The sequence below is a fragment of the Phyllostomus hastatus genome, unplaced genomic scaffold (genome assembly GCF_019186645.2).
Source record: "Phyllostomus hastatus isolate PE091 unplaced genomic scaffold, TTU_PhHast_1.1 phas_scaffold_55, whole genome shotgun sequence".
Classification (NCBI taxonomy): Eukaryota; Metazoa; Chordata; class Mammalia; order Chiroptera; family Phyllostomidae; genus Phyllostomus; species Phyllostomus hastatus.
The window spans coordinates 4,098,728-4,117,593 of NW_025334035.1; the positions used below are offsets into that span (position 1 = coordinate 4,098,728).

The following is an 18,866-nucleotide window of genomic DNA, read 5'->3' on the forward strand; positions in this document are numbered from 1 at the left end:
CATTGATGTTTCTCTTCCTCTCTTTCTCCCTGCCTTCCCCTCTCTAAAAAATAAATAAATAAAATCTTTTTAAAAAGTTTTTTTAAATACAATAAGTTATTTTAGAGAGAGAGGAGGGGAGAGAGAGAGAAAGAGAAAGAAACATCAGTGTGAGAGAGAAACATCACTTGGCTGCCTCCCATACATGCCCTGACCAGGGACTGAACCTGAAATCTAGGTATGTGCCCTGACTGGGATCGTACCTGCAACCTTTTGGTGTATGGTGTGATGTAAGCCACACCAAGTAAGCCACACCAGCCAGGGATAAAATCAGTGTTTTTTAGTGGAAATAACTTGACCAAAAATCTGTCACAGAATGTTAAGATTCATTAAACAAAGTTTAATGAGAAAAATATCTAATATTCTATTCCTCAGTTCCTGAAAACTAACTAACCCCACTTCAACCTAGTCAGCAATATCAGGCCATTCTGTGCTGTAGCTATAAGTGGCCTTTATCCTGAGAGCCCTGCTACTCACTAAGGCTGTGCTTGAAGCCCACATCTTCCCTTTGCTCAAGCCCTGTTTCCTTGAAGCTGCACTGCTTTAAACAGTCCTGCCTCTGTAGAAACAGCCACTCACTTATGGACAAAGGCATTGTCGCCTGCCAAGGTCAAAATAACTCAGAGTTGGCTTAAAGATTTTCACCCAGGTGACAGCAGTTAAACGTCAACCACAAAATCCCTGACTGATGTGGCTCGATTGGGCATTGACCTACAAAGTGAAGGGTCGCCACTTCAATTCCCAGTCAGGACTGGGTTGAAGGTTTGGTCTCCAGTCAGGGTGCAAACAAGAGGCAATTGATAGATGTTTTTCTCTCACATCGATGTTTCTTTCCCTCTCTTTTTCCCTTTCTTTCCCTATAAAAATAAATAAATAAAATCTTTTAAAAAGTCATCCACACAAGTATAAAAACCCACCAGGCCTAACAGGAGCCTCTAAAAATCACCTAAATCGAAACACCTGTCCATGAAACCCTGAGCCCCACCTAAAGCTTCTGAATGAGTTTTCTGGTCTGCAAATATACTCTTTTTTAAATATATATTTTATTGATTATGCTACTACAGTTGTCCCATTTTTTTCATCCTTTTACTCCCCACTGCCCTGTATCCCCCTCCCACCATCATTTCCCGCTCTTAGTTCATGTCCATGTGTTGTATATATAAGTTCTTTGGCTTCTCCGTTTCTTATACTATTCTTAACCTCCCCCTGTCTATTTTGTACCTGCCAGTTATAATTCTTATTCCCTGTACCTTTTCACCCATTCTCCCCACTTCCCTACTGTAACCTTCCATGTGATCTCCATTTCTGTGATTCTGTTCTTGTCCTAATTGTTTGCTTAGTTTGTTTTTGTTTTTGTTTTTAGGTTCAGTTGTTGGTAGTTGTGAGTTTGTTGTCATTTTATTGTTCATATTGTTCATATTTTTTATCTTCTTTTTCTCACATAAGTCCCTTTAACAATTCATATAATAAGGGTTTGGTGATGATGAACTCCTTTAACTTGACCTTATCTGAAAAGCACTTTATCTGCCCTTCCATTCTAAATGATACCTTTGCTGGATAGAGCAGTCTTGGATATAGGTCCTTGTCTTTCATGACTTTGAACACTTCTTTCCAGTCCCTTCTTGCCTGCAAGGTTCCTTTTGAGAAATCAGCTGACAGTCTTCTGGTAACTCCTTTGTAGGTAATTATCTCCTTTTCTCTTACTGTTTTTAAGATTGTCTCCTTATCTTTAATCTTAGGGTAATGTAATTATGATGTGCCTTGGTGTGTGTTTCCTTGGGTCCAACTTCTTTGGGATTCTCTGAGCTTCCAGGACTTCCTGGAAGTCTATTTCCTTTGCCAGATCGGGGAAGTTCTCTTTCATTATTGTTTCAAATAAGTTTTCAATTTCTTGCTCTTCCTTTTCTCCTTCTGACATCTCTATGATTTGGGTATTGGAATATTTAAAGTTGTCCTGGAGGTTCCTAAGCCTCTCCTCATTTTTTTGAATTCTTGTTTCTTCATTCTGTTCTGGTTGAATGTTTATTTCTTCCTTTTGCTCCAAATCGTTGATTTGAATCCTGGTTTCCTTCCCTGCACTGTTGGTTCCCTGTATATTTTTCTTTGTTTCACTTTGCATAGCCTTTAATTTTTCCTCTACTTTGTGACCATACTCAACCATTTCTGTGAGCATCCCGATTACCAGTGAACTGTGCATCTGATAGGTTGGCTATCTCTTCATTGCTTAGTTCTATTTTGGGGGCTTTGATCTGTTCTTTCATTTGGGTCATTTTTTTTTGTCTTGGCATGCCTGCTATGTTGTAAGGGGTGGTGCCTTCAGTATTCACCAGGGCAGGGTCACTGCACTGTGGCACTGTATGTGGGAGAGGGGTCAGAGAGGAAACATTGCCACATGCTTGGCGCTCGGTTGGTTTTCAGTCACTTCTCCTGCTACCCACAAACAAATTGGGCCCTTCTGGTGCTGATTCCTGGGTGGGTGGGCTTGTGTATGCTCTAGGACCCTGTGGGTCTCTCCAACAAACTCTCCTGTGAGACTGGGAGTTTCTCCTGCTGCAACAACCCACACAGGTTTTTATAGCCAGAGATTTTATGGCTTTATTTCCCTGTACCTGGAACCCTGGGTTGAGTGGCCTGTCTCTTTCCTCAGTTGTTCCTTCCAGTTTATCTGCACACAAATATGGGACCACTTGGTCCTCCAGCCACTGCCCTTCCTACTGGTCTGGATGAATGTTTCTTCTTTAACTCCTTAGTTTCTGGACTTCCATACAGTTCGATTTTCTGGCAGTTCTGATTATTTTTTGTTTTTACATTTGTCATTGTCCTTCTGGTTGTGTGAGGATGCAAAGTGTATCTACCTACACCTCCATCGTGGCCGGAAGTTGCTGCAAATATACTATTGAGGGGATCCAAGAACTAGTAGCTTTCTTATATGCCTGGGTTTTAAACAAAGTAAGAAATAAAATAAAATAAAAGTTCAAAATACCACTTTTAAAGATGAAGTTGGAGAACGTGGCTGCCACTAGTAGTGACCCCACATTCAGAGACACTTACCAGGTCTCTGGTATTGCTGGGCGGGCAGAGTGGAACTGGTGCTCTTGCCTAAGAGGAAAGAGCCTGAGCTCAGCTGAGCACTCCCAGTTTATTCTTCCTGATGTCACCAGTCAGATCAGTCACGTGCCACCCATGGAGAAGGGGTGTGTAAAAGCATGGAGGAAATCTTCCAACATGAAATGGAACGACCAAGATAAAAACATGGCAAAACAGGATCCCTGAAGAAACACTGAATCCAGAGATTATTATAGAGAAGAACTTAAAAAACAAACCTAATCTAAAATTGGTATTATCAGAGAGTGATTAAGGAAGAAATGACATCTACACAACAAAAACAGGATAAGAGAAAGAATTCAAACAGAGAAAAGGAAGGTTCTGAGAAACTTAAAAATGATCAAACTATTCAATAGAAGGATGGGAAGATAGAGTCAAACAATATAAAACAGAAACAAAACAAAATCAGAAAACATAAGAGAGATATTTTTCTGAAAGACTGTAATCAGGGATAACAGAAAATATTTAACAACCAGTTCAGTATTCACAGTGACCTCTCAGAATGTGCCTCAGCCACAAGCAGCTCAGTCAGCCACCCAGGTCCCACTGGGCACCAGCCCAGGTCATAACGCTGATGCTCTTTATGGCATTAGACCTTTATAATCAACCTAAAGACAAGCACAGAAGACTGATTGTGGTGTCTGAGTGAGAATGTTATCAACCTTGAAATGTAAAAATAAAAGCACAGCTAAAAAAGCTGTGAATGCATGTGGGGGCTGAGGGAAAGATCAGGCAGTGCTTTTGTAGATATTATCAAATGAGGTTTCAATCCCTGACCAGTGTGGCTCAGTTGGTGCGGCATCATCCCTCGAAGTGAAAGGTGGCTGGTCTGATTTCCAGCCAGGGACATGCCTGGGTTACGAGTTCAATCTCCAGCTGGGGCGCATGTGAGAGACAACCGATCCATGTTTCTCTCCCTCTCTTTTTCCCTCCCTCTCCACTCTCTAAAATAAATAACTAAAATGTTTAAAATGAGGTTTCAATATGTTACTTCAAGTTATAAGGGTTATCAGTAGAAGAACTAAAACTGTTAGGAGTAGAGAGAAAGGGGTGGTGGTGTAGCTGTATAAGGGATTAAATCTCCATTTGCCATAGCATAAAGTCAATATAAATAGTCTAAAATTGATGACCCAGGAAACAGCAGTGTGGAATACACTTGTATATGTAGAGAATGCCTCCGGGAGGATATTCAAGAAACATGTCACATTGGTACCTTGAGAAGGGAGTGGGTGGATGGAGAGCAGGGTTGGGAGGAAGACTTCTCATGCCCTTATGCCTTTTGAATTTTTCAGTTGCTTATTCACAAAATAAATAAAATTAAAAGAAAAAATGAATGGCGTCAAGATGTACTTCTGCTTCCACAAAGACGTTCGTTACAGCATTAATAGTAGAAAATGTTGGAAAGACACAATTGTCTATTAGTAGGAGACTCGCTATATAAAATAATGGCTTACTCCTACACAAGATTATTTTGCAGCTTTTTGAAACCAGCTTGTAAAAACAAATTACTCTGGAGCATTTGAGATCTTTGCTTCCTGGCATATGTCATCAGGTTGACTCAAATAAACTCTTATAAAAATTCTCAAAACAAAACAAAATAAAAGAGCCCTGGCTGGTGTAGCTCAGTGGATTGAGCGCGGGCTGTGAACCAAAGCATTGCAGGTTCAATTCCCAGTCAGAGCACATGCCTAGGTTACAGGCCACGGCCCCCAGCAACCGCACATTGATGTTTCTTTCTCTCTCTCTCTCCCTCCCTCCCTTCCCTCTCTAAAAACAAATAAATAAAATATTTAAAAAATAAAAATTAAATTAAATTTAAAAAAAAAACAAAATAAAAGAACATTACTACTCACCAGTCAGGCACACATACCAGGTCCTGGAAGAGGCTAAATTAGGCCTCTGCTTCAGATTTAAGTGACTCTATTTCAACCTCAGCAGGGCCCATGGGGTGGTGATGAATTGAAGGAGGCTTCTCTAGCAGGTAAAACTCTCCCAGATCCCTGTTTCTGGAGTGGGACCTTGGACATGGGGCTTTTCCTTGAATGGAATCCTTCTATGTGTCTCCAATAGTTCCTGAGTTCATTTCAAGATTTTTCTTTCTCTCTCAAGGTCACACCTTGGGCATGGCCTCTGGCATGGAGTGGCAGTCATTTTTGTGCTCTCTGATCCTCTCTTGTCAACATACCTTATATGGTTTGTTATGCTATGAGAGGTGTGTCTCCTACCCAGCTCTGACTTTCATTACTAAGTAATTTCTGGGCTCAAGGAGAGGAGCAGTGGAGGGAAGAGAAAGAAAACTCATCACACATATTTTATCTTTTTTTTTCTCCTTACAACAATCTTATAGGGTAGGTGTTATAATTTTTATTTTGCATGTGAGGAAACTAAGACTCAAAGAGGTCAATTTACCCAAGGTCATACAGCCACAAAATAACAGATTGATGACTTGAACCCAGAACAATATTCCTCAAGCCCTTGTTTGATCCTTATACTCTGATCCTTCTCAGGTGGCTGAGAAACTGGAGATGCTGAAGAAACAGTATGATGAGAAGCTGGCACAAAAGGAGGAGCTTCGCGAGAAGTCTAAGGAGATGGCACTGAAACTGGAGCGAGCTGGAATGTTGGTGTCTGGATTGGCTGGCGAGAAGGCCCGATGGGAGGAGACAGCAAAGGTGAGATCAGTTCTGCCACCTGATTCTCCTTCCTCCCTGCCAACCAGTTCTAACAGCTCCCATCCCCTTTAGGTCAAGGGACAGTCAAAGAAAATAGGGACAGCTGAGTGTAGGGACATCCAAGAATAGGCGATGGGTGTTCTTCCCTTCCCTTTCTTCATATTTGGTGAGAAGAGTACCAGGAGAGATTTTTTTTGTACCATTAGAGATCTGCTTCCATGTTTAGGTAGAGCTAGAAAGTGCACATGAGGATCCTTTGTACAGCACATTGACTGGATAGAAGCATTCATGGGGCATTTTGTCCCTCTGCCTTCAGTAACCTCCTGGTGTCATGAAAGTGTTAGGCCTTATCACCAGAATATAAACAAATTTCTGCCAACAATGGAGACCTCAAAAGTAATTAGGCCAGGTTAGAGTTCTCAGGGCACAAAGGGTTAGGAGAAGAAAAAAAGTCTTAAATCAAGATTGATAGTGTTCAGAGGAGAGTGCCTTCAAAGCATTCCAAGTGTCTCCCAGTGCTGGGGACCCTGACAGGCTCACACATTCTCTACTGTCCTTCAGGGCTTGGAGGAGGACCTGGGCTACCTGGTGGGTGACTGTCTCCTGGCAGCTGCCTTCCTGTCCTACATGGGACCCTTCCTAACCAACTACCGGGATGAAATTGTCAACCAGATCTGGATCAGGAAGGTGAGGTTCAGGCACGATGAGTGACATCTTGGGCTCTGAGACTGGAATAGGGGATGTAATTACCTTTGGGAGTAATAAGAGATTTCAGGAAAGGGTAGGGATGCTGAGCTCAGGTCTGCAGGCTGAAATCTGGGGCTCTTCCCTAACCAGATTTGGGAGCTTCAAGTTCCTTGCTCACCTCGCTTCACCTTTGATAACTTCCTGTCCAATCCTACCAAAGTTCGGGACTGGAACATTCAAGGGTTGCCCTCAGATGCTTTCTCCACTGAGAATGGCATCATCGTCACCCGTGGCAACAGGTAAGGATGCTGCTGGGAGCAGGAGGAGGAGTAAGGGCAGAGCCTGTTCTCTGATGAACGCTTCCTCCTTCAGGTGGGCATTGATGATTGATCCTCAGGCCCAGGCCCTGAAGTGGATCAAGAACATGGAGGGAAAACAGGTATAAGGCTGGTTTTGTCTCCTTAGAATCTCTTCCCAAGCTTGTCTCTTCCTGAGGTCCTACCCTTGGACCATTTTTCCCTTTGAATCCCTGTGTTTCTTCCATCTTTTTCTCTTGCTCTCTAGGGCCTTCAGATCATTGACCTGCAGATGGGTGATTACCTTCGAGTCCTAGAAAAGGCCATCCAGTTTGGATACCCAGTGCTGCTCCAGAATGTGCAGGAATATCTGGACCCCACACTCAACCCTGTGCTCAACAAATCTGTAGCTCGAATTGGTCAGGGCTCAGGCTTAATGTGGGATTGGACTGTGGGGCAAATTCTAAGGGCCAGCCAAGTAGGACACTGGGGAGGGAAGGGCTGGCTCTTTGGCCATGTCCTCTACTTATCTGTCCCTCCATTCAGACAGCCCTGGGCTGGGGCCATTAGGATAGGCTGAGTCACTGCTGCTGGATGCCAGTAGGGGAACAGGTCAGCCCACACTTGGTCACATGGGGTCCTTGCCCTTGACCCCCCTGTGGGTACAGGTGGTCGGCTGCTGATTCGCATTGGAGATAAGGAGGTGGAATACAACACCAATTTTCGTTTCTACATCACCACCAAGCTCTCCAACCCCCACTACAGCCCAGAAACCTCAGCCAAGACCACCATTGTCAACTTTGCAGTCAAAGAACAGGTGGGTGGTGGCTGATGCCTAGAATGAAATAGGGTGAGGAGTCAGGGCTGTAGACTCCAGCAGGAATGAGAAAAAGGCTAAGCTTCTGTTGACCAGGTATAAAGGGATGAGGGGCTTGGGAGGTGTAAAGGGATGAAAACAGTGAAGGTCACTGGAGTGAGTCTCACCCTGACTCCTGGCACACCTCCAGGGCCTGGAGGCCCAACTGCTGGGCATTGTGGTCCGGAAGGAGCGGCCTGAGCTGGAGGAGCAGAAGGATTCACTGGTCATCAATATCGCTGCTGGCAAGAGAAAGCTCAAGGAACTGGAGGATGAGATCCTTCGGTGAGACCTTGCCTCCACTGCCCCACTGGCCCACTCACAGTCACAACTAGCACACCAGGGGGTTGATGGAGGCCCTGCCCCCTCCATGCACACACCTCTTGGCTTCCCTCCAGGCTACTGAATGAGGCCACAGGCTCCCTGCTTGATGATGTGCAGCTGGTGAATACCCTTCAGACCTCCAAGATAACTGCCAATGAGGTGACTGAGCAGCTGGAGACCAGTGAAACCACAGAGATTAACATTGACTTGGCCCGAGAGGTGAGCTCCTGTGTCCTCCAGCCCAGCCCTACCCACCATCAAGATGCAACTCTAATCATGTTGCCCTCTGTGAGTCCCTGCCACCTGACATGCTCCTCTGTGGTTCCTTGCTCTGCCCTCGCTGCAGGCTTACCGTCCATGTGCCCAGCGGGCGTCGGTTCTGTTCTTCGTGCTCAATGACATGGGCCGCATTGACCCCATGTACCAGTTCTCGCTGGATGCCTACATCAACCTCTTTATCCTCAGCATTGACAAGAGCCATCGCAGCAACAAGCTGGAGGACCGCATTGACTACCTGAATGAATACCACACCTATGCTGTCTACAGGTCTGAGGCTCCTCCCCACGTGCCTTAGGCAGGAGGCCAAGTGGCTGGCTGTAACACTGACCCTTTTTGCCAGCTCTGCCTTTGTGCTTTCCCATGATGCCACCTTGGTCCCCTGATCTCTTGCCTGTACACCCTCCCTGGGTAGCTTCTTCACTGTCATGCTCTAAGCATCACCTATGGCCTGACTACTCCCAGTTTTATATCTTTAGCTCTCCCTTGAACATGGGACTTGTGTGTACAATTGTCTAATATACCAGCACTTCTTAAACAGCAATGTGCTTATAATGCACCGGGAATCTTGTTAAATACAGATTCAGATTCAGTAAGTTGAGGTTGGGACCCCAGGATCTGCCTGTCTAGCACTCCCAGCTGATGCTGTCACTCCTGGTCTGTGGGTTACACTCTGAGTAGCAAGGTACTTGATCTTTCTATATAGATACCCCACAGACCCCTCAAATTCAGGTCAAACTCATTATCTACCCTTTTCCTTCAAGTTTCTCACCCTTGAATGACACCAGTACCCACTTCGCAGTCACCCAAGCCAGAGAGGGGAAGTTCTCCTGGACTCTTCCCTCTCCCCGCCTCTCAGATTGGTCACCAGGTTTTGCTCATGAATCTTTCTGCAACCTGTTCCCTCCCAGTTCTCTCTACTGCTACAAGTGTACTTTATAAAGTTCAGGCATTTGTGATCTTTCTGAATTGCACAGACATCCCCTAACAAGTTGTCCTGCCTTTAACTTTGTCCCTCTCCAGTCTGTCCTCTTGCAATCCATGAGAGCCTTCCAAACACAAATCTGACTGCGCCGCTCCTGGCTCAAACTCTTTGGAAGGCCCACACAGACCTTCTTGGCCTGGCCTCCACCTGCCTCCCCAGCTTCCCCTTTCCCCGCCTTACACTGGTGCCTGAGTAATGCAGGCTGCCTTCCATGTCTGCCTTCCATGTCTGCTTCCTCCCACCCTCATCTCTACATTTGCTTCTGCTCTGAGCTCTCCCTGGAGCCCTCCCTTCTCTTCTTCTTCTACATCACTCGATAACTCTGCTATACCTCAGGGCAACTCCTCTAAGAAACCTCCCATGTGTCCGCCAGGCATGGTGGGCGCCCTTATCCTGTGACCCCTCGATAGCACTATCACCCCGTATAGCACGCATCACATCATTGCATAATGAGTGGCTTCTCTCATTTGTCCTTCCCATGCTACCGGACTTCCTCCAGGACAGAGACCCTGGCTTGTTCATGTCTGTGTCTTCAGTACCTGGAAGAGTGCCCACAGTCAGGGTCCAGTCAGTGTTGGGTGTTTTTTAATAGAAACAAATGATTGATTTTTCCAGTGAACTCTGGGAAAATTACGCGCTCTATCTAGGTCCCTGAGCGCTTGGCTGTTTATAGGAGTTTTGAATTTGGTGCTGATGAAGAACTTTCTCTCATGTAGGACTCTGTGCTCAAATGATGTATGATCAGTAAGCATTCATATTGAGTGTCCTGCCCCCTCCACCCTCCCTGTCCTCTTCTCCCAGGTACACCTGCCGCACCCTTTTTGAGCGCCACAAGCTGCTATTCAGTTTTCAGATGTGTGCCAAAATCCTGGAGACTTCTGGCAAGCTCAACATGGATGAGTACAACTTCTTTCTACGTGGGGGTGTGGTGAGTTGGGTAGAAGACACCTTTAAGCGTGGGGTGGTCAAGGCTGGGAGGGTGGCCAGCATGAAGAGGACTCCGGATCCGGAGAGCAAGGCCCAAGGCTGCAGTAAGCTGAGAACTGCTAGGAGCAGGGGCATGGCCAACTCCCTGAGGCTGTGGGGGTAACTTGCCATGTACCCCCTTGCTCATGACAAGTGCTTAAAAATTTTCTAGTTGGTGAACAATAAGTATTTGTTAAAGAGAATGACTAAGTGAACCAACTCTAACAGTTTGTGCTTCTCTAAAAGGTGAGGCTACTAGTTGACAGCATTAGGTAAGAGGCGACCACCAGAGGGCGCAAGCGCCCTAAATTTGAACACAGAATCTGAGACTTAAATCTCCACACTGATGTCCCTAATGAAGGTGGATTCCCGTCCATCTTAGATTCCTGTATTCACCTTGGCATTCTGTTTCATACTAGATTCATCTTGGATTTCTAATGTTTAAAAAAAAAGGGTGGGGGGGAGGCCTGGCTGGTGTGGCTCAGGGGATTGAGCACCGGCCTACAAAGACCAAAGAATCCCTGGTTCAATTTCCAGCCAGGGCACATGCCTGGGATGCAGGCCAGGTCCCCAGTGGGGGACACATGAGAGGCAAACGTACATTGATGTTTCCCTTTCTTTCTCCTTTGCTTCCCCTTTCTGTAAAAACAAACAAACAAACAAACAAATAAATAAATATCATTTTTTAAAGGGTAATTCTTCTTTGGAGGTGCTCCCAGTCAGTCCCTTTCTCCTATCTCCTCTCCCCCAGGTCCTGGATCGGGAGGGCCAAATGGATAACCCATGTACTAGTTGGCTTGCGGATGCCTACTGGGATAACATCACAGAGCTAGACAAACTAACCAACTTTCATGGACTCATGAACTCCTTTGAACAGTATCCTCGTGACTGGCACCTGTGGTATACCAATTCCACCCCGGAGAAGGCTATGTTGCCAGGTGCCCAGGCGTCTGAGCCTCCCTGTTCCTGCCTTTTTTCCTTCCCTCTGTTCAGCCCATGTGCTTGCCTGTCCCTTTGTTCTTTATCCCCTCTCCCCAGCTCTTCTTAGCCATCTGCCTCCTGGCTGAGCATTCCGTGCAGGCGCTCCTTTGTTTAGATTCTCTGCTCTTCCAGACTGTCCATCAACAGCTCGACTCATCCACAGGTGAGTGGGAGAATGCCTGCAATGAAATGCAACGGATGCTGATTGTTCGCTCCCTACGCCAGGACCGCGTGGCATTCTGTGTTACCTCTTTCATTGTCTCCAACCTCGGCTCCCGCTTCGTTGAACCGCCTGTGCTAAACATGAAGTTGGTCAGTGACCTGGTTTCCTTGCCCACACCACCCCTGGGTCCCTCCTGCCTCCCTCTCCCCGTTCCAGTCCACCATGTACATCTCCTCAGTTTCTTTCTCCCACTCGTGTTACGTGCCTTCTGCTTGAGGCCATACCCTGTGCTTCTGTCAGGTGATGGAGGATTCAACCCCACGAACCCCACTGGTGTTCATCCTGTCTCCTGGTGTGGACCCCACCAGTGCTCTGCTCCAGCTGGCTGAGCACACAGGCATGGCCCAGCGTTTCCACGCCCTGTCCCTGGGCCAGGGCCAGGCCCCCATTGCTGCTCGGCTCCTCCGAGAGGGCATGATGCAAGGTCAGTGTCATTCTTGTTCTTCTACCCCCGTCCTTGGCGCTGCTGGTCCTACTCCCCAGAACCTCCAACCTCAATCACACTGCCATGTCTGCAGCTCCCACTTTTCCAAGAGGCCCCAGGAGTGGCAGACCTGAGCATTTTGACTCTTCCCCACCAACACACAATCAGGAAGATAGTGTGGGAACAGATGGGGCTTAGGGAATGGATCCCACTGAATCTAGCATCTCCTTGCAGGACAATGGGTGTTCCTGGCCAACTGCCACCTGTCACTGTCTTGGATGCCTAATCTTGACAAATTGGTGGAACGACTGCAGGTGGAGGATCCTCACCCTTCCTTCCGCCTCTGGCTCAGCTCTAGCCCCCACCCCGACTTTCCCATTTCAATCTTACAGGCCAGCATCAAGATGACCACAGAACCGCCAAAGGTATGGGTGACTGTACATAGCCAGTATCAGCCATACCATCTGGTCTACCCTTCCTTCTGCTGACATCAGAGAGTGGGCTTAACCTTAACAACACATTTTGTTAAAAATTTTAACCATTTCTCTCTTCTTTGTGCCAAAATCTTAGAACATAATAGTAATATCTGATATTTGTTGAGTGTTATTATGTACTAGGCATTGTTCTAAGTGCTTTACATTTATTAATTCATTTCATACACACAGTCCTTATCAGGTAAGCCCTATTAACCCATTTTACAGACAGGAAACTGAAGCCCTGAAGAGTAAATAACTAGTCACATAGAACCTTCTTGTCCTCAGTCCTCCTTGATCACCTTGGGTGGTTGATACAGCTGACTGTCCCTTTCCTGGTTTCCCTGACATGCACTCCTGGTTTCCCCCTGCCTCTTGCCACATCATTTATTAGAGAATCATTCCATGCTTCTCTCTCCTCTTGTCTGTGGTTGTATCTCAAGACTTAGTTCTTGACCTCCAACTTTTCTCATTCAACATTTCCTCCTTTCACAGCTTGATAGAGTAATGGTCCTTTTCCTGATTTCAACTCCAATCCCCATCTCTGGCTCCGGTATCAAATGAGTTTATCAACTGAGGTTCCAGCTCTGAATTCCATCTGGTTACAAAACATTTCTTCTTGGCATGCCAGCTCCATAAGTCCCACACTTGTAAAACAAGTCATCAGTTCCTCTACCATAGATTATCTCCTCATCCTATTTTTGTTAATGGTACCACTAATTTTTTAATTTTAATCCTCACCTGAAGATATATTTATTGATTTTAGAGAGAGAGAGGAAGGCAGGGAGAGAAACCTCAATGTGAGAGAGAAACATTCATCAGTTAGTTGCCTCCTATACATGCCCCAACCAGGGATAGAACCTGTAACCTAGGTATCTGCCCTGACCTGGAATCAAACCTGCAACCCTTTGGTGTATAGGATGATGCTCTAACTGAGCCTTCTGGCCAGGGCTCCACTAATGAAATTATATATATATATTATATATATATATATATAATATATATATATATATATTTGAAGTTGATTTGTATTTATTTTTTCTACCCAAGAAGCATTCTGTGCCCCTATGTAAAAACAGTCCAGAAATGTAACCCCAGTTTAAAAGAACATTTTAAATTCATTTTTAAAGAACTTTTTTTTCTTTGCCTTCTAAGAGATATGTGGCTTGGTAGCTAGGTTGAGCACCCTGCAATGGGTAGAGGTGTGTGAGTACAGAGGTAGGTGCTGTTCAGCTTTGCATAATAAAGTGGGAGGTGATGAAGAATCTGAGGGAAACCTAAGAGGAGGGAGAGAGGAATCAGCAATGGGGTGCCCGAGTGTGGGGAGAGCCCATCCTGGCTTTGCCCAGGCGTGCTTTCTGTGATCTGCCAGATCCTCATGGAAGTAGAAGGGGGAGGGAGGGAGAAAGACATTGATGCATGAGAGAAACATAAGTTGGTTGCCTTTGACATTCCCCAACTGGGGACCTGGCCTGCAACCCAGGCATGTGCCTAGACTGGAATCAAACTTATGATCTTTCAGGTTGCAGGCAGGTGCTCAATCCACTGAGCCACACCAGCCAGGGTGGTGAATATAAATTCTTAATTTTTATCAGTTTGAATTTAGCTACCTCCTTTTTTATGACTTATGCTCCTATGTCTTATCAGCCAAAGATTTAAGAAATCTTTGCTTACTCCAAGTTGCACATTAAGACACTCTCTTATACTTGTCTTCAAAATAATTTTATAACTTGACTTTCTCATACAGGTTTTTAGCCACTTCAAATTGTTTTTTGTGAGTGTGGAATGAGGTAGTTAGAGGTCTAATATTTTTTCACATGGATAACCAATTCTCTGAGTACTATTATTAAATAGCCTGCAATTACCCTTCTGATCTACAATGTGTCTGCTCAGCCTTAAATTGTGTGTGTGTGTGTGTGCACGTGTGCGTGCATGCACTCAATCCACTGAGCCACACCAGCCAGGGCTCTATACTACTTCTTGATAGCTCATGAGACAAGTCTCCTTACCTTATTTTTCTTCAGGCTGCTCTCCAACATAAATTTTATTTTATTTTATTTTATTAAGATTTTATTTATTCTTTAGAGAGAAAGAAAGAGAAACATCAATGTGTGGTCGCCTCTCACACATCCCCCACTGGGGACCTGGCCCGCAACCTAGGCACGTGCCCTGACTGGGAATTGAACAGGCCACCCTCTGCTTCATAGTCCAGCGCCCAATCCACTGAGCCACACCAGCCAAGGCTCCAACATAAATTTTAGAATTAGCTTGTCAAGTTCCACCAAAAAAAAAAAAATCCTATTGATCAATTTGGAAGAAATCAACATCTTTAGGATATTGAACCTCCCAATTCACAAGAATAGTATGTCTCTCCATTTATTCCTTATTTCAGTGAAGTGTTGTAATTTTCTCTATGAAGATTTATACATTTTTATTGGGTTTATTTCTACCTTACATATTTTGATGTTATAAATGGCATTTTAAGTCATATTTTTTTTTACTGCTCTGTCCAATATTCTTTCTTCAGTTTTCTCCCTACTCCACTCTGTCCATCATAGGTGAGTCTTCTTAAGACACTGTTTCAACATATCACTGTTCTCCTCAAGACAGAAAGTGGATCCATAATGCCTGGTCAATCAAGTCCAAATAGTTCAAACTGTCTTTCTTATTGCGCCTCCATCTGTTAATGGCTCTTCTTACCTGACCTCAGCACTTGTACTTGACTTCATTTAGACTTATTCTCTCACTTATTCTCCCCTTTGTGCCTTTATTCCTCAGTTCTTTCTATCTCCTGGAAACCAAGTCTCTCTTCTCAGCCCGGTCATATCTTTCCCGTTTGTAAGAGCCCAAATCCCAACTTGTTCATGAAGACTGATAAATCCAATCACAGGGAATATTCCCTGTGACCCTTATTTTATTATTGGCCCTTTTATTATGGCCCTAATACTATGACCCTTTTATTATTTAAAAAATATATTTTATTTTTAGAGAGGGGGAGGAAGGGAGAGAGAGAGGGAGAGAAACACCAATGTGTAGTTGCCTCTCATGCGCCCGCTACTGGGGACCTGGCCTGCAACCCAGGTATGTGCCCTGACGGGAACATAACCTGCAGCCTGCCAGTTTATGGGAAGACACCCAACCAACTGAGCCACACTGGCCAGGGCTATATTATGACCCTTCTAATCTACACCAAACATTTGCACATAGTACAGTGTACATTTTTGTTCATTAATAGTTGTATGTATATCTTTGTCTTTGTTCCTATTTTCTGGTACTCCCAAATTGAGTGAGCTTACCCACCACTGAGAACACTGTGGCTGAGAGGATCAAAAGTGGGAGGACAAGAGGGTAGGACTGCCACCAGCGCATACGGTGCCTCTCTGTGAATCAGAGAAAGGCACCCAGCCCAGTGAATGAGTGCACATGTTAGCAGGCAGATCTAGGGCTAGATTTCAGCCTCTACTCAGCCAGTGCCTCGTGCAGTGAGCAACCTGCACAACTGTACACTGTAGCACAGTGTGCTAGTGGCAGGGCTGAGCAAGATGCTGTCATCCCTTCTTCCTACTCCACTGTCCCCAGGGCCTAAAAGCCAACATGACACGTCTTTTCCAACTGATGACGGAACCACAGTTTTCCCGCTGCTCCAAACCTGCGAAGTATAAGAAGCTGCTGTTTGCACTCTGCTTCTTTCACTCTGTGTTACTCGAACGCAAAAAGTTCCTGCAGCTTGGCTGGAACATTGTCTATGGCTTCAATGACTCTGACTTTGAGGTTTGTTCTCACCAAGGGTCCCTTATGCCAGCTCCCTTTCCTTTTACTTCTGAACTCATGGCTCCCCTCCCGAAATACCCACCGACAGAAAGTCTCTGTTAAAGCCCCATTGGGAAGTTATTATTTTTTTTAAAGCAGCCCCATTAGAAGAGTTCCTGCAATAACTGTGTGGTGCTGGGGGGTTGGGGCCGGGTCATGCACAGGTGTCAGAGAATTTGCTGAGCCTCTATCTGGATGAGTATGAGGAGACACCCTGGGATGCGCTCAAGTACCTCATTGCAGGCATCAACTATGGTGGGCACGTCACGGATGACTGGGACCGGCGCCTGCTCACCACCTACATCAATGACTATTTCTGTGACCAGTCTCTATCAACCCCCTCCTACCGGTGAGGGGGAGGTGGCACTGAACAGGGGCCAGAGGACACAAAAAGACCAGGTGGCAGGACTGGGGGTAGGGGAATGTTTGAGGAGAGAACATGAGACTGGGAGAAGGCAGTGTGTGGGGGATTAGGAGGAAGAGCAAGAACAGACAAATGGAACATAGTTAGAGCTGAAGTCTTGGTTTGACAGAGAGCCCCCGCAATGTGGTGGTAATTATGCTGTGGCTCTCTAGGTTGTCAGCATTAGACACTTATTTCATACCCAAGGATGGGAGCCTGGCCTCTTACAAGGAGTACATCAGCATGTTGCCTAGCATGGACCCCCCTGAAGCCTTTGGCCAGCACCCCAATGCAGATGTGGCCTCCCAGATCACTGAGGCACGAACTCTCTTTGAGACTCTGCTTTCCCTGCAACCCCAGATTACACCCTCCAGGGCTGGAGGCCAGAGCAGGGAAGAGAAGGTAAGAATAGACACCTGGGGAAGGGAGAGCCATGAGAGAGGGTTGCACTCAGAGCTCTTGCCTCATCAGGTCCTTGAGCTGGCCACTGATGTGAAACAGAAGATCCCTGAAATGATCGACTATGAGGGGACCCGAAAATTGCTGGCTCTGGACCCCTCCCCTCTCAATGTGGTCCTTCTGCAGGAGATCCAGAGATACAACAAGCTTATGGAGACCATCCTGTAAGATGGAGAGGGGCTCTGCAGAGTGTGGGGAGGTGGCAAGAGGAAAGGCCTTTACCTCCTACCTAGGATGACTCTTCCAGGCCCAACCCATCTCTAACCCTGCATCCTGTCCTGCTCAGGTTCTCATTGACAGACCTGGAAAAGGGCATCCAGGGCCTCATCGTCATGTCTACAAGCCTGGAAGAAATTTTCAATTGCATCTTTGATGCCCATGTCCCTCCACTCTGGGGAAAGGCAAGATTTACACTACTGTTGATCCTACTCCAGCAATGAGCTCTCAACCCTGTGCCCCCAATTTCCTGGTTCTTGGTAGGCATATAGCAAAATGCAGTAAGCCTGGGCTTTGGAGCCAGGCAGGTTCAAGGTTGAAGTCTGGCTGTCATTCACTGAAGGACTTTGTATAAGACGTTAACTTAGAAGCTGACTCAGGGCAAGTTATTAACCTCTCCAAGGATGTTTCAATGATTCTCAGCACTGTTTATAGCACTTCATAGGAGTTTTCATTAATGGTGACTGGTAACTATTACGATCATTAGTAAATCGTTGTCATTTTATGCTTCTTTCCTAGCAGTTGGCTTTTGGAGTGCTTTACCCAATTGAAACTGGGGAGCAGGGGCTGACACCACATTTTCTTCTTATATCTGCTCTCAGTGCTCAAAATAAGAACTTGAATGCATGCATGCATGAATGAATGAACATGTACTGCCTTTTCCTCCAGGCATATCCCTCACAAAAGCCACTGGCTGCGTGGACCCGGGACTTGGCCCTGCGTGTAGAACAGTTTGAGCTGTGGGCTAGTCGTGCCCGGCCTCCTGTGATCTTCTGGTTGTCTGGCTTCACCTTCCCCACTGGCTTTCTCACTGCTGTATTACAATCTTCAGCTCGCCAAAACAACGTGAGCCACGTGGAGAGTGTTTTAGGAACTGGACGCTGGGGACATGTATTTGCTCTCCTTTTTGAGGATCCTCCCTTATTCTCACCTTTAATCTCCAGATATCAGTGGACAGCCTCTCTTGGGAATTTATTGTTTCCACTGTGGATGACAGCAACCTAGTGTATCCACCCAAGGTGGGTGCCTGATGTGGTTGGGGCTCTGAGCAAAGGCAGGTCTGGTGGAGGAGGTGCTGGGAGCAAAGGTGGGAAACAATTGGTTGAGTGGGGAAGGGAGAGGTGGCAGGTCAGGGGTCCTGGCAACCAACAGTCTCCACTTCCCCTCAACCCGCCCCTATGTCTCCCCAGGACGGCGTCTGGGTTCGAGGCCTGTATCTAGAGGGTGCTGGCTGGGACCGGAAAAACTCCTGCTTGGTGGAAGCAGAGCCCATGCAGCTTGTCTGCCTCATGCCCACCATCCACTTCCGGCCTACAGAGAGCAGAAAGAAGAGTGCCAAGGGTGGGACACACCTTCAGACCTGCCTACCCCATCCCCAGTTTTGATTCTAACCCATCCTCTGCTCTATTCCTGTTTTCCCAGAGGCTCCAGGGGTCCGATTCCTTCTCTTGTCTTTTCCCTCAGGTATGTACTCCTGTCCTTGCTATTACTATCCCAACCGGGCAGGCAGCTCAGACAGAGCCTCCTTTGTCATTGGCATCGACCTCCGGTGTGGGACCATGACATCTGATCATTGGATCAAGAGGGGCACTGCTCTACTCATGAGCCTGGACAACTGAGAAGCCTCCTCTTCGTCCCCGCTTGAGGGAGGACTAGGGACTCTTAAGAACC

The 18,866-nt window shown here is 46.2% G+C and overlaps 1 protein-coding gene across 1 annotated transcript in view; it reads left to right on the forward strand.

The window, feature by feature from the left end:
• The window catches only part of DNAH2 (dynein axonemal heavy chain 2), a 98,946-nt gene extending 80,132 nt beyond the window's left edge, over positions 1-18,814 (forward strand). The window contains exons 63-85 of the mRNA XM_045824439.1: positions 5,652-5,816; positions 6,378-6,503; positions 6,654-6,802; positions 6,876-6,942; positions 7,068-7,218; positions 7,468-7,616; positions 7,807-7,940; positions 8,054-8,198; positions 8,326-8,525; positions 10,042-10,168; positions 10,958-11,144; positions 11,351-11,499; positions 11,651-11,834; positions 12,069-12,259; positions 15,887-16,078; positions 16,282-16,466; positions 16,694-16,922; positions 16,992-17,143; positions 17,266-17,380; positions 17,865-18,041; positions 18,140-18,214; positions 18,386-18,536; positions 18,660-18,814. Coding sequence (XP_045680395.1) covers positions 5,652-5,816; positions 6,378-6,503; positions 6,654-6,802; positions 6,876-6,942; positions 7,068-7,218; positions 7,468-7,616; positions 7,807-7,940; positions 8,054-8,198; positions 8,326-8,525; positions 10,042-10,168; positions 10,958-11,144; positions 11,351-11,499; positions 11,651-11,834; positions 12,069-12,259; positions 15,887-16,078; positions 16,282-16,466; positions 16,694-16,922; positions 16,992-17,143; positions 17,266-17,380; positions 17,865-18,041; positions 18,140-18,214; positions 18,386-18,536; positions 18,660-18,814 — 3,555 coding nt within the window. The remainder of the gene's footprint in view (positions 1-5,651; positions 5,817-6,377; positions 6,504-6,653; positions 6,803-6,875; positions 6,943-7,067; positions 7,219-7,467; positions 7,617-7,806; positions 7,941-8,053; positions 8,199-8,325; positions 8,526-10,041; positions 10,169-10,957; positions 11,145-11,350; positions 11,500-11,650; positions 11,835-12,068; positions 12,260-15,886; positions 16,079-16,281; positions 16,467-16,693; positions 16,923-16,991; positions 17,144-17,265; positions 17,381-17,864; positions 18,042-18,139; positions 18,215-18,385; positions 18,537-18,659) is intronic.
• Positions 18,815-18,866: the final 52 nt, after the last annotated feature.